We start from the raw sequence: 16,487 nt of genomic DNA, 5'->3' as shown, positions 1-16,487 counted from the left end.
TATTAATATATTAAATAATAAGGGTCTTATTACATTTTAATAAATTTTGGTCGGTATTTAGCAAATTAGATTGGTATTTAAAATATTTCCATACATTCACTTGGTGGTAAGCATCATTAACCGATAATTGCCAAGAACACATCTTCAATGACGAATAAAATTGTCAGATTAAATTATTATCCTTAAAAAGATCATATACATATAAATAAGTTAAATAAAAATATTTTTAAAAAATATTATTTAGAAAACCCATTCTTTTAATATACTTAAAAAATAGATAATTTTACAAAAATGATAAAAAAAACTATAAAAGTTTTCACCTAAAAGATTGTTTATTTATAATAATATTCCAAAAAGAATTCCTCAAAAAAGATTTAAAATTTTTATCAAAATATAAAATCTTTTTGAACTTCAAAAAATATTTTTTGCTTAAAATTTTGGGCGTGTGAAAATCATTAATAAATTGTAACAAAAATAATATACAATAGTAGCATATCATTTTTTTATTAAAAAAATAATCAATAAAAGAAATGAAAAATAAAATATTAACATTAATATTAAATATAAATAAAATAAATTATTTTAATAAAAATAAAAAAATAATAATAGGCCGCGTTATATTTCGCGAAATAGTTTTCGCTATATTGTCTTCGCGATTTATGTTTCGCGATATTGACTTCGCTATAAAATTTTCGCGATTACCTTGAATTCATAGTGGCGCGATTGCGATCGCGATTTAACAGCTGATTGATTTTTAAAATCTGTTTATGAGTTCAATTTTTATTTGTTAATATTAATTTTATCTTTAATTCAAATTTTAATGATAATCTAAGAAATAATGATTTTAATAAAGAATAATTGATCTCATAAACAGATTTTAAAAATCAATCAGCTGTTAAATCGCGATCGCAATCGCGCTATTCGCTTTAAAGGTTTCGCGATAAGAGTTTCGCTATAAAAAATTCGCGATATTTGTTTCGCTATATTGTTTTATCGGAAAAATATTCGCTAATGTGGATTCGCGATAAAAGTTTCGCTATAAAATTTATTCGCGATAATCGACGTTCGCGATAAAAGTTTCGCGATAAAAGTTTCGCGATAAAAGTTTCGCTGAATTGACATGGAACCCTTTTATATATATTATAGATAGATATATTTTAGTGTCAGAATATAATTTTATGGAAAGCATAAGAGTGCACAGGAACCTCTGGTGCAAAATTCAGAGATTCTGTAGAAAATAGGAAAAACATAAATATGAATTATGATCAAGTGTAGAAGAAATATTTAAGTCGTGTAAAGGCTAAATTTAATAAATTATATTCTTTCACCCAACAAAAATATGGAAAAAATAAATTTATATTATATTATAATTTTAATAGGTGAGGGGCAACCAACATAAAAAGTAAAGATTTACTATATGTTGAAGAATATTTAAGGTTAAAAGAGAATGTTGATAATATTACCAAATATTCTGAGTCAAGTTTTAAACTGGCACAGACAAATGTAAAATATTAAAAGGCAAAAATATAAAATAGTTTTTTATTTATAAAATTATATATTTTAATAGGCTGCACAATACCTTAATGAAATTGAAAACCCACTTGATGATCAAAATATTGAAATTGCTTCATTTGAGGATACTATGACGAGGTAATATTTATTATAAAATTATTTTACCTTTTAATATTTTTATTCTTTCAGATTCAATCATTTTTAATTTTTTTCTTTTAATAGATGGAATAGGAATATTTTTATTAATAATTATGGGGTTTTCATTTTCTTTATTAGCAATATCTTGATCTAGCTATTCAATAATAAATATCAAATAGAATATAAAATACAGCGGTGCCCCATGCTAAAATGGAAGCTAAATGATGGAAACGTAAATCTATTTTTTCAGATTCAATCATTTTTCTTTTTTTTCTTTTAATAGATAGAATAGGAATATTTTTATTAATATTTATGGGGTTTTCATTTTCTTTATTAGCAATATCTTGATCGGGCTATTCAATAATAAATATCAAATAGAATATAAAATACAGCGGTGCCCCATGCTAAAATGGAAGCTTAATGATGGAAATGTAAATTTAATTGTTTTATTTGTAAAATATTATGTCTTACAAAATATCACCGGTATATATACAAAAAATCTTTGTACAATTTGAATGCTTCACAAAAATAAAGAATTATAAAAAATATAAAAATAATAAAAGTTAAGCCAATTATTCAAATACACAAAAATAAGGAAATGTCAATACAAAGTTAATAGTTTAATTTTCATTATGCAACATGATGGAATAGTTTGATCAAGGGTTGATCTTGGAGCAAATATTCTAGCTAATGGCGGCCATTTGAACATAAGCTTTGAAGTACAAAATTTGACTCAAATTAATTTAATATTTTCAAGTTTTTGTCAAATTGTAAAATTTAAAGAATTAAAAAAATTTTTTTACATGTTGGATAGTTTGAATCTTGTTTTTGTACAACTTTGAATGTGCATAACCTTAGATTCTGTTGATGGAATTTGAGGAAATTTGCAGAAATGATCATTTATCCATCTCTCTGTAAAATTTTATCAAATTATATATCTCTGTAAAATTTTATCAAATTATATATTTAGTATTGTCAGATTTATCGCTAAAACAAAAGAGTACCAGTTGAATTGGAACACAGTGTAAAAATAATAGATTAAAATATAGAAAATAATGAGCTTATAAAGTGCGATTTTTTTTAAATGGGAGTGTATTTATTTTATGTAATTTATATTTAAATTATTGGACACTTTTTTTAATTTACAGAAAAGGCATCTAATAATCAGATTTATTGGATAAGTGAAATATTTTGTGTTATATTTTATGATTTAGAAGAAATTTTGCAAAATGGGTAACTTCTGACTATATAGTGGAAAAACAATGGGGCCTATCTATCTTTTTTAAAAAAATATATCTGAGGGTTTGGAGTTATATTTTTTTAAAATTTGAACATTTATTTATCTTAATTTTATAAACCTCGACTTGATAAAATTCTAATATATTTTGAGAATGATAAGATTAATAAATTTCATAGATAATGAATAATGCTTTTTGGATTTATGAATATTTATAAACGCGACCTTTATTTTAAAAACTATTGATCATATATTTTATTATGCTCCTTAAAGATATAAAATTGGCAACGAAATAAAAAAAAACGTGGTCTTCGCTTAAGAATATAAATAGAATTATATATTTTTTTTAGAAATTATGGGTGATATTTCAAAAATTACATTAAAAGAATTTCGTAAAGAGGAAGAGGAAACTTCTTTCTTGGAATTATTTTTATTAGATTTAGTCGGGGGCCAAAAGAATCAGTAATGAGTTATTTAAAAAATATAAAGGAACTAGTTCGTAGATGTGAATTTGAAGATAATATTGACGAATTCGTGATCAATTAAACGCTGGATTAAAGATGTCGCAAATTGATAAAAATAACTACAGTTAAGATACCCAGATACTAAAGACGAAGAGCAACCGTTAAGCTAAAATAGGGTTATAGAAATGACTTTAGCGATAAAACGGGCCGACTTAGAAATAAATAATAGGTTTATAAAATCAAAGAGATGAATAATCAAAATAATAAGAAAACCAGTTCAAGGTTATAATAACTACCACACAAATAAGAAAACCGTGCTATTTTTGTAATCATTTTCATGCTATTCGGAATTATCCAGCATACGGGAAAACGTGCAGAAAATCTAAGAAATTAAACCACTTTGCCGTGTTTTGTAAAACTGGAGGAAAAGTTTACAGTACAAATTACAATAGTGATTTCTCGATAAAAAAAGTCTACAAATATAGACAGCACCCAAAAATTATGGTAATATACAACCATGAAAATAGAATGGAATATGAAAGGTTCAGGTAACCATCATTAATGCAACAATATAGAATAAAATTGGGAGGCCAAAATTTAGTATGGTTAGAGCTTCAACTAATATGGAAACAATACAATAAAAATTATGGGAGAAGCTTATGGAAACAATACAATAAAAATTATGGGAGAAGCTTATGTAAAAGTTCAATTAGATGATAAAATAAAATGGCTTCCTTTATTAGTTACAAAAACAAATGATGCAGCGCTATTTCGATTTCCATGGACTATAAAATTTGATCTATCTTGACCAACAAAGGTAAAAGGCAATATGATCAGGAATTGATAATGGAAACGTAAATATTGAAAAATTATAAAGAATTTTGCTAATTTGATACTAAATTAGGATTAATAAAAACTGTAGAACCAGTAAAACTACAATTAGAAGAAAATACAAAACCAATAACTCTATCAGCAAGAATAGTACCGTTGATATTAAAAGTAGAAATTGAAAATGAATTGAATTGTTTAAATAATAAATAAAAAAGATATACCAACAACAAGAGTAACTTGGAGTACTTTAATGGTATTAGTACTTCAAACTTCAGGTGAACTACGATTATGTGGTGATTTCAAAGTAACATTGAATAAATTTTTACTAAATGACTATCAATTCTACCAATGTTTGAAGAATTAATCGTAAAGATCGCTAGCGGAAATAAGTTACAACATTAGATCAAAAAGAATGAGTATTGATGAAGAATCGCAAGAATTATTAACAATGGTAAAATATATACTACCGCTATTTAAGATTACCTTTTGGTATAGATACAGCACCAATACTATTTCAACGATATATACTGGCTGACTGTTAAGATACATCCGTTTATTTAGACGATGTTATAATCACAGGAAAAAATGATCCAGAACATTAGAAAATATAAAACAAGTCCTCGAAAAATTACAAAATGCGGGATCAAAAGTCAAAACTAGCAAAATAAATTTTTTGAAAGAAAAAGTATTTCGGCGTAACCAAAAAAAATCGGCGGCCGGCCAACGGCCGCCCGGCGCACAGGTCTAATAATAGATGAAAATGGAATAACCCAGATAAAAAGAAAATTAGTAATGCAAAAATATTCAACTCCAAATAATATACATGACATAAAATCATTTTTAGGTATATTAAACTATCATAAACGGTTCATACCAAACTTACATGAAATTATAGCTGAATATCATAATATAACTAGTATAAATGATAAATGGTATTGTAATAAAAAAGATGATACATTTTGAAAGAGCAAAATGAATGGTAAAAGAACAAAATACTATACAGTTTTATATACCGGATTTCGAGTTAATATTAGAAACAGATGCATTTAACCAAGGATTTGGAGCTGTACTCCTGCAAAAATAAAATAACGGCGACGAATTTTCAATACCATACACCTCAAGAACTTTACAAGACACTGAAAAGAATTATTCTACAATAGACAAAGAAGCTAAAGCAATAATAAACGGCGTAGAAAAATTCCAAAACCATTTAGTAAGTTTATAATACGAACGGACCATAAACCTTTAATAAAGATATATGATAACAGAGATTTAAGTTTATTAACAAATCAGAAGTTATTACGTTGGGCCAATAAATTATTAGCACTAGTAGAAAGCCCATCAAAAATGACGGGGAATGAGATTTTCATTTTTTACGATAGATGTCATGCCAGGTTCAAGCTCACAATATTAGGAAGCATCCAAGATCTTATAATTTTAAAAAAGTTTATCAAGCCCAGCTCAACCCTTAATAATTTCTAAAAGATATTCCCAAGTCAGGTGCAAGCTAATATTAATTTTGAAATTCCAAGCCCAGTCCTACCCATTATATTTTTGAAAATTTTTTCCCACCTCGGAGATAGTTAAATTTTTAATTGATTTATCATCACATGAAGGGGAAATATCTGATTTACCAATTAGTCTAATATGCAAAAAAAAACATGTAAATTCCATATTAAGGGAAACTTGGAAGGCCTGGCAAACCACTTATTAGAGAATCATGACAAATAAAATAAAAATAACCGACTCTTATACTTTTTTGTAATATGATCAATTAAAATTATATCTAAAAAATAAATCGTTGTTTATTATATAGGGTTATTGTTTTTCAGATAAATTTAATATATGTCTTGCATTTCCGAAATTATTTGTCAAAGAATTTGATAAGGGATATATATATTTTTATGTTAAGTAAAATAAAAAAATGCTATCTATCTAAATTACAAAAATGCCATTAAACACTAATGAAACTTATATGCAAATTATTTATATATTTTTTAAGATATATTGACATATAAATTTAGGATAATTTTTAAAAAAAATAATGATTAATTATTATGTATTTGATAAAATTAAGAGCAAATCTTTGTTGACATTTTAATTTTTGATGGAAAAAGCGACAAAATAAATCTGGGCGGTCGTCTGGAGAGGAAATAATTAATGTATAATTTCATATCATTTAGGGTTGTAGATGAAAGTAATGAAGGATTAACAAAGCAGTGTACAAATCACATTAAGTCCTGACACGGTTGCCAGGTCAAAATTTTCAAATTGCGGGAGAAATATGAAAATTGCGGTAGAAATATAAAAATTGCTACAAAAGGGATTTTGAATTGCTTAATTATCCGCCTATTATTTTTTTTATATATAAATACAAAATCGGTAACTATTTTTCAAAATAAAATAACATCTTGATTTATTAAAATATATTAATTTATAAAAAAAACCAACATCTTTTTTAATATAAAAAAAATGTAAACAAGATAAAATTTTATAAAAAAAACGATTATAATTTTACAATTAAATATATTTTATGCGAATGTCCCGCAAAACGACAGCAATTGGAAATCTACCGTGTGTGTGTATAACATTATAGGGATAGGCGCTTAATTATCACGTATCACGTTTAAATACATAATAAGGTACTCCGTAAATAAGAAATAATACAGATGCAACTACAATTGCGGCAATTGTAATCACTTATCTTGTAGTACAACATTCACAGAGATACTTATCATCACAATGTAGGTAGAATCTTTTCCCCATAATATTTAACGACTCGAATATAAATGAAACCTATACTTGTAGAACAAAAATGAGCAACGCTTATCATCAATGTTTTAGGATGTAAATCTTGGAGGTCAATTCTTGACGATTTGAAAGATAGGCATACATATGCAATTCTAACAGATGCATCTTATGAGGATTAAAATACCCTTGATCCTCCGCTATTTCAACAAAATTAAGGTCTTTTCAATAAAACTATTAAATTTTTTCCCCTCAAATAGCGTAAAGTCCAAAGACATAGCTAACCATAAAATGGTAAATATAACAGATTCGAGATTATCAATAAATTGCATGTCAGCTTTCTGATCTGATAATGCCACAGTGAATTTGGTAAAAACAGAGTGTATTTACAGAATTGAGTCAGCACAATGTTGGTTGCGATATGTTCCTAATACCCGCCATCGATAGAATTTTAAGATTTTATAAACCTTTAAAAAAATATTTCTTAAATAAAGATTATAAAAGAAAAGTCATTTCAATAATGAATGGCAGAGGTATATTTAGGAATAATTTCACATGTAGGAAATCTACTGCATGCTGTTAATGTGTAGTTGCAATTAGAAGAATCTTAACAGATTCACAAAAATATGCTGAAGATGTGTTCATCTTTACAGTTAAAATTTGACAATAAATTTTATGGCGCCATTGCTAAAACTTAATTATATTTTATTTGAGATTTAAATAATAGAACTAAATGTTTACCGTCGTTATTGAGATATTTATAAAATTCCTGGCATGACATAATATATATTTGTTTAACCTTTAGCTCGGCCTCTAATGTTGTTAAAGCAATCCGATTTCTCTCCTTTTTCCAGGCAGTCCTCATCAGGCTAAAGATGCGCTCGGATGAGGCATTAGAATGAGGTAAGGAGAAGACATACTCGCATATTTTTTCCAAGCATGGGGATTTATCGTTATTACGAAAAAATTCTACCCATTTCTCCTATGCTTTTAACCATCGAACTTTAAGTATTTTGGCGAATCATAAAAAATAGAGAGAATTACAATCTCCTCAAACAAGGCATCAATGTCTTTCGGTATTTTTAATTTATTATATTATAAAAACTATCAATTGATGGTTTCTGTTCCAAGGTCATAATATTTATACATTTGTAAATAGAGTTATTAAAATCAAATATTGATTGTAAATATTCTAAATTGTCTTAATAAAATTATCTGCTTCATTTAAAAATGTATTAATTAGAAGTATTATTTGAACATTTTAATATAATATTTTTAGCAATAGCGCCATAAAATTTATTATCAATTTTTAACTGTAGAGATGAACATAGCATGATTTGTGTATCGTTTTTAATAAAGAATATTCTGATTGCAACTGAATATTAACTGCATGAAGTAAATTTCCTACATGTGAAACGAATCCCAAATATGCTTCTGCCATCATACTCGAAATTTTTTTCAAAATTTTAGGACAGCTTTTAAAATCTTTATTTAAAAAATATTTTTTTAAGGGTTCGTAAAATTTTAAAATTCTATCGATGGTAGGTATTAATGATAATCACCTGATAGGTACATATCACAACAACTCACACCATTCCAAGTCAGACCACTTCACCAACTCTTTTAATTCATTAACTCTTTTTGATGAACTAAATTCGTTAAAACATTTCATCACAATTATTTCGACATCCACAGATAGTACATATATTGCCTTCTTGCAAGAATTATGTAATATATGGCATATACAGCCAATTGTATTAATTCATTATTGTGCTGCCTATTCGGTAACTTTGGTTTTGGACAAAATTTACAGAGGCATTATCAGCGCAGAAAGCTGACATGCAAATCATTGATAACCCTGAATTAGCTATATTTACCATTATGTGGCTAGCTACATCGTTGGATTTTTCACTATCCGAGGAAAAAATTTTAACAGTTTTATTGAAATGTTTTTATTCTTGTTGAAATAGCGAAGGATCGAGGAAAATGTTTTAATATTTCCCTTATTAGATGCATCTGTTAGAATTGCATATTGATGCCCATCTTTCAAATCGTCTAGAATTGACCTCTAGGATTCAGGTACTAAAACACTTGTAATAGCCTTGCTCATTTTTGTTCTGCCACAAGTAAGGCTTGCACTTATATTGGAGTCGTTAAATATCACGAGAAAAAGATTCGACCCACATTGTGATGATATAGCTGTGAATGTTGAACTACATGAATAGATGTATACGATTTCCGCAAATGTAGTTTCATCTGTATTATTTATTATTTTTGAGAATATTTTTGTATTGCAATCAATGTTCATACACTCCCCTGTACTGACTTATATGAATGAAATGTTGTTGATTTATTATTGGATAAAAATAAAACAGGATAGAAAGAAATTTACAAACTAGACATGTTTTTCGAATAAATATTTAAAATTTATTTTAAAAATATATAAATAATCAATTAATGTCTCTCTATTAAAAACGTTAAAATAATTTTAAAAAAAATTGCGGGGGAATTTAAAAAATTGTGGTAGATTTTTGCGGGAATTTTCCAATTGCGGTAGTTTTGCGGAAGAGAGATGTCTGCGTGTAATCTAAAAAATTGCGGGAGTCTCCCACTGATGGGGGGAGACATGGCAACCCTGCTTGGGATACTGGTAAAAGAAGAACGCAATGATATTTCTGTCAATATCAGCATTGGTATCCCCCTCTAAAATAGAATCATGAACGACAATGTTAACTCAACCATAAAACGGTCGTATGAATTATTATAAAGGCCACGACAGAACTACTGCATATTTTTCCGTTAATAAAGTTGATGAAATTGGCTATACTGTACATTCAAGTTTGAACATTCCTCTAAATATTCATGAAAGATTCTCAGAGAATCGGATAAAGTAATATTTATATTAACTCCTAGTGAAGTGAATGATAGTACGGAATGCTTATATTTGTTAAAAATAGGCAGAGGTGGCATAGGGATTGTAGTAGTGGTGATAGAAATATTTTTTGGAGAACTGGGTGAAAATAAAATAAACATAGATATAAAACATAAGATAAAAAAAAACTGGGTGAAAATAAAATAAACATAGATATAAAACATAAGATAAAAAAAAAACAAAATAAACCTCTAGAGGAGTTCATTTCAAGCGTAGTTCTTTATTATTTTGGCTACCAGTAACTCTAGAACGGGTAAGGCGTTTGTTTAATCGTCATTATTTTCTTTGCTTATCTTTAATAATAGATTCATCATGTTTTGCAGCAATGTGAGGGATAAAGGTTGGGTTAGCCTAGACAAATAAAGAAATTAGGCAAAACTGTAAACAAACTATTGTTGAAATTAAACAAACATTTAAATAATGTAAACCAGGGTCAATTAGAGATCTGCAAAGTTACGGCCAGTACCCGGCCCGAGCGGGCCGGGCTCAAGCCTAATTCTATTTATAATAATCGGGTTTGAACCGGGCCTAATATTTTAAAAAAAATTTCGGGCCGGGTCGGGGCGGACCTTGGAAAGTTTATTAAATATATCTAAATTTATCAATTTTATATTGAATTTTTTATGAAAAATAATAATTTTTGATTTAATTTATTGAAACTAAATGCTATATAACCTATGTCTTTTATTTTAAGTAATTATAAAAATTAATTTCTATATTTAAATGATTCGGGCCTGGCCGGGCCGGTAAATTTTTTTAAAATATATTTCGGGTTCAGGCCGGGCCGGTAAAACTTTTTAAAAAAATTTAGGGCCGAGCCGGGCTTGAAAAATTAGGGAAAAACTAGGCCCGATGCAGATCACTAGGGTCAATATTAGATACATACTTCTAGTAGTTGGAGGGCTATCATCAAAAAAATTTTTTGGGGGACTAATCAAGCCTATTATGATATTCTGAAGGTTTATTTTGCATTTGTTCATTATTAATGGCTTATATATCAATATTTGAACAATTATAAAGAGGAAATAAGATGGCGATAGTTTTCTATAGTAAAAAAAAAATTCTCAAGTTAATTTTACAAGGTAGAATTAAAATAAAATACCATAAATAGGATCCTTGTGAATAGGTATAGAATAATTTAAATAATATAAAATACCGTAATATGTATTTTTTTTGGAATAAATATAAAATTCTAAAAATAGAAAACTCCGTTTAGTTATTTTATTGAAAGAATAAAAAGGAGTATTCTTAAAAAAGGTAGGATCCTTAAGAATAAATATATAATTTAATTGAATAAAAACAAATATTGTAATATTTTTTTGGAATAGATATAAAATCCTATATAAAATTATTTATAATAAAAATAATGTACTATGTATATTTTTTTGAGCATTATACAAAATATAGCAGGGATAATAGAAAAATGGTGGATCCGACAAAATGGTAAGCTTTTAAAAAAGTAGGATCCTTAAAAATTGTTATATTAATTTAGTTAAATAATAAAAATTTACTTTGTATATTTTTCAGTTAGTTAGACAAAATATTCATCAGTGATAAAATGGCATATTGTGCAGCCCGACAAAGTGGATAGCCTTAAAAATACGTAGGATACTTAAAATAATATAAATTTATTTAAATTATAAAAAAATAATCGATTTTTTGGAATAGATATAAAATCATATATAAAATTATTTGTAATAAAAATAATGTATACTATGTATATTTTTTTGTGCGTTATACAAAATAATCAGCAGGGATACATATTGTGCGGCCTGACAAAATGGATAGATTTAAAAAAGTAGGATCCTTATAAATTGTTATATTAATTTAGTTAAATATTAAAATTAATGTACTTTGTATATTTTTCAATTAGTTAGACAAAATATTCATCAGAGATAAAAGAACATATTGTGCGGCCCGACAAAATGGATAGCTTTAAAATACATAGGATGCTTAAATAATATAAATTTGTTTAAATTATAAAATAATATCATACTATGTAAATTCTAACAATTTATTTTTTATAATGCTTAATGATTTTTATACTTTTTTTGTACTATGATCAAGGTTATAATTGTATTTTGATTTTATAAAAAAATACTATTTAAAAATAAATTAAGACTGTTGGTATTTTATTGAGTAAATGTATAAAATATTAATGATGATATGAATAATTTGTAATATTTTGTAAAAAAGATATATTTAATGTATTACTTTGATATCCAATACTCATGAATATTGTAATATAATGTTATAATAGAAATATTTGTACATTTATAATTATTTTCACTAATAGCAGCTTCTTAAGTAATAATCAATGACATACTAAAGATGCCCCAAGTAGTTGGCACATTTTTATATTTACTGACAGACCATCACAAACTATAGCTTTACAGATGGTGCTAGTGTCATGTAGTAAATGTAGTGCATTAGTCACTATATTTGCAAACAAGTCTGAAGTAACATTTGATACTAAAAAGTATCCTATTGGAATTTTCCATGTTCCATTAAGACATGTCGCCATGAGAAAAAGGGCTTGCCTAGCCTCAGGAAGAGAATCGGATGGCTTTATTCCATTGCCTATATCGACATATCCATGGTACTCCTTTTTATCCCAATGGATATGATGACGAATAGACATTTCATCAAGGCTTAATATGGTGTATAATTGAAATTTTGATTCTGATTGAAAACTTTTAATTCTATTGAAGGAAGCATCAAAAAAACCTAAAATCAAATTATTTTTATTATTATTTATAAAGAAAAACCTAGCTTTATATTAATTTGCCGGCTCCAAGTTCTCAGTGTTGATTCTGAAGGTTAGCAGAATTGATAACTTAGATATTTATAAGCCTTTGGGGAATATAAATGAACAGTTGATGCAAATTGTTTCATTTCCGAGGTATATTTTATTCTCCGTGGATTTTTTACGCCTCCACTGCGTAATTGAGTTTTAACAAAGGTTAAAGGAATGCCTGTAAAAAAATTTCTAATACATCCTCTCCTTCACCATATATCAAATTTTTAGTCTTTAATTGTTTTATAATGGATTTTAAATCAATAATTTTCTGATTTTTTCTAATTTCCCTTTTATATGAGGCCCTCATTTTTTTTTTTAATTTTTGAATATATATATCTTGGTATTTAACCTTCCTTGATAAAACTGTTAAATTGGCTATGTATATATGATCATTGTGATAATTGGAAAATATAGGAACAATTATTATTAATAGATTTTGAATTGCATGATATTGCACAACAATAGGTCATAGTCTACTTCCATAAAAATAAAAAAGATATTTATCATTCATAAATTATTAAAATACTTTTTAAGAAAATATTAATGTTAAATTAAATATCTTCAATAAAATAATTATGGTATAGGTTACCAAAATGGCGGGTCCAGCTGATTTGCTTTTAACGTCGCTTAAAAATGCATTTTAATGAATGAATCGTCAGTCTAGGTATATTATATGTCATTGGTAATAATGCTTAATGATTTTTATACATTTTTTGTAATATTGGAAAAAATTTCCCAAGCATCCAAGATCTTAATAATTTTAAAAAATTTTCTCAAGCCCACCTCATTCCCTAATAATTTTAAAAACCAAGCCAATATTAATTTTGAGATATATTTTTTAAGCCCAGTCCAACCTATAATAATTTTGAAAAAATTTTCCCAAGCTTGGAGATATTAAATTTATAATTAAGCCCAGCCCAACCCTTAATAATTTTGAAGAAATATTCCCAAGCCTGGATATATTAAATTTATAATTAATGAATGGGAAATATCTGATTTACCAATTAATTTATGAGTTATTACTGTTCTGCGGCAATATTACAAACGTACATGAAAATATAATATTATAAAAAAAGACTGTTAAAATATAAAATACACAAAGAATCATGACAAAATCAGGTTTGCTAATATTATTATAATAATAACAAATATTACCTCGTATTATTGAAGATAACTCCAAAAATTAAGTTATGGAGAAAAAATCTCTGACGTACAAGTTAAATTGAATTTCTATATAAAATATTAATAATTTGTAAAATTTTGTAATTAGATATATTTAATGTATTACTTTGACATCCAATGTAAAGTTTTGTAATCATAAATTATAAGAATATTTAAGGTTTTAATATGGCATCCTACAATTGCATAGAAAATTAAGTTATAGGATCATCTGTTGTATAGAAAAAAATAAAAATAAATAAAATCAACAAATAAAAAAAATATAAATAAATACTTACCGATGACATGACGTAGCGATGACATGACGTAGCGATGACATGACGTAGCGATGACATGACGTTACGATGACGTAGTGAGGACATCGGAAAATTATAATGTAGATATGATTACGATATTATCTACAAGAAAGACCCTAATTCTATAATTGCAGATGCTTTATCGCGAAATCCAATGGAGTAAAATTATGATAAAATAACAAGCGAAAATAAAACAGTGAATAAATCTCACTTATGTCACATCAACTATATCTAGAAAAGAACTTAGAGAAGAAACGCAAAAGATCCAATCTTAAGAAGAGTAAAAAAATTAATAAATGGTATAAATATACAAAATCAAGCACCATAATTACAAGCTTTTAGAACAAGAATAGATAAAATAGAAAATAGACAGTATTTTGTTTTGGAATGGAAGATTAATCATTCCTTACTCACTTCAAAAAAGAGTTTACATATATTGCATACTGGACATCCGAGTATTATATCAATGAAATCCATTACGAAACATTATATATGGGAACAATTAGATAAATATTGAAAACAAGCTAACAGCTGTATAGAATATCTCTAGAGATATGCCAGGTGTTGCCGTATACCCTATTTTAAGTTGTTTTATTTAATCCTTTAAAAAATTTAAAAATTAAATTAATTAATATATTACAATAAAATGTCTATTTGTATAATTACAGCACAATAATTAAACTTAACAGTCGTCTTATTTTATTTTGCAAAAATTATAAATTTAATAATAGCAATCGTCTGATTAGAAATATAAATTGCATTGATTATAAAATTATAAATTGCATCATAACCATCGTTTGATTATAATTATTCAAATTTAAATTAAAACTTTATTATATAATGAATACTAAATAATTATTCAAATTTTAATTATATAAAAGAAAAACTTTTAAAATAAATATAGAAAAATACTAGAGACAAAAAAAATAATCATAACATCCAATTATCACAACAGAATATAATATTATTTTTTAAAAGTATAATTGTTTCCTTTAAAATTTATTTATTAAATTTAATATTAATATAATATATATTAACAATTCTTAACGGTACATCTGTTCGTTGAAAAAATTTATCATCAAAAGTCATTAGGTGACAGGTGACAGGTGACGATCTATCAACTTATATATTATATATACATCTCGTAAACTTAGCGTGATCACACCTTCCAACAACAAAACATGCTTGATATGGAAAAAGTAAAATATTTAAAAATGATATATCTAAATCTTAAAAGATATCCGGTGCTTTACATGAATATGTCGGACATATTAGGAAAAAAGAAAACAACGATTTGATAAACGACTTTGACATTCTTTCACTTCAAATCAATCTTAAGAAGATACCTATATTCAAGGGGATACATAGATTCTACATGTATAATTTCATTTTTGCATTAAATTTTATAAACTTATATTTTAAATATATTTTCTTGATATAAAATTAAACATCATTTGTGAAGATGGGATTATAATATAGAAGGGGGGGGGGTTGCTTAGTCCACCTGATTCATATCTATAACTATAGTGATGCAAAATTGCTCTATTTGAGCCGTTTTTTTTAAATGGTGAACTCAATATTTTGTCCAAAAAATATTACGCAAGCCTGAAGATTTTGATCATAGATGGCACAAAGGCAGGCTTGTTAATCGATCCTTTTAAAAAGATCGAATCACGATCTTTTGAAAAAAATAAGATCGAAATCCAGGATTGATCTTTTTTTAAAAAAAAGGATCGCACTCACGATCACCATCCTTTCTAATTTAAATTTCTGATCGATGCAAAATTAACTAATATAAAAATTAATTAAATATGCTATAAATTTATTGTAATTGAATAATATAATATAAGTATAATAATTAGAATATATATATTTATAATTAAAATTAGCCTTTAATAATAAATTTTTTCCTAAATTATCATCATTAAACAACCATGTTTTTCATTAAGTATATGTTTAGGAGCGCTTGATGGTAAAGGTGTTATGTTCAATAAATGTTTTTTTTAAATTAACCTAATTATTAAAAATATTCACAGAATCATCATTAGAATAAAAAAAAAAATTTTAATGGAAAAAGCATTTTGTGACGAATTTTTCCCAAAAAGGTATCGATTTCATCCATGCCCTTATTTGAAGGATCTGCATATGGTTGACCCTATATATTTTCTAAATGGGCAATTAACCTTTCTTTTAGCAACAAATTTTGTGGCAGATTAATAAAAAGCCAATTGAGCTTAAACTTTGGGTGAATTATTGATGCCAATATATTACTGTCATCATATAGTGAACGAAATCTATATTAATAAATGATAATTAATTTATTATTAAATAAGTGTTCATTCATATAAAT

At 26.4% G+C, this 16,487-nt stretch overlaps 1 protein-coding gene and 1 long non-coding RNA gene across 2 annotated transcripts in view; both read left to right on the top strand.

Annotated features, from left to right (window-relative positions):
- Nucleotides 1-1,104: 1,104 nt before the first annotated feature.
- On the top strand, nt 1,105-2,164 carry LOC135932039 (uncharacterized). Its single transcript, XR_010573262.1, has 4 exons — nt 1,105-1,503; nt 1,568-1,650; nt 1,830-1,882; nt 1,934-2,164. It is a non-coding gene; the product is annotated as an uncharacterized LOC135932039 (long non-coding RNA).
- A 13,080-nt stretch (nt 2,165-15,244) lies between these two features.
- The window catches only part of LOC135931640 (uncharacterized), a 54,581-nt gene continuing 53,338 nt past the window's right edge, over nt 15,245-16,487 (top strand). The window contains exons 1-2 of the mRNA XM_065468881.1: nt 15,245-15,336; nt 15,375-15,514. Coding sequence (XP_065324953.1) covers nt 15,319-15,336; nt 15,375-15,514 — 158 coding nt within the window. The 5' untranslated portion in view covers nt 15,245-15,318. The remainder of the gene's footprint in view (nt 15,337-15,374; nt 15,515-16,487) is intronic.

This window comes from Gordionus sp. m RMFG-2023, chromosome 1, assembly GCF_954871325.1.
Source record: "Gordionus sp. m RMFG-2023 chromosome 1, tfGorSpeb1-WG-v2, whole genome shotgun sequence".
Classification (NCBI taxonomy): domain Eukaryota; kingdom Metazoa; phylum Nematomorpha; class Gordioida; order Chordodea; family Parachordodidae; genus Gordionus; species Gordionus sp. m RMFG-2023.
The sequence above is the reverse complement of the archived record's forward strand: the minus strand, read 5'-3'. Positions and strand labels throughout refer to the sequence as shown.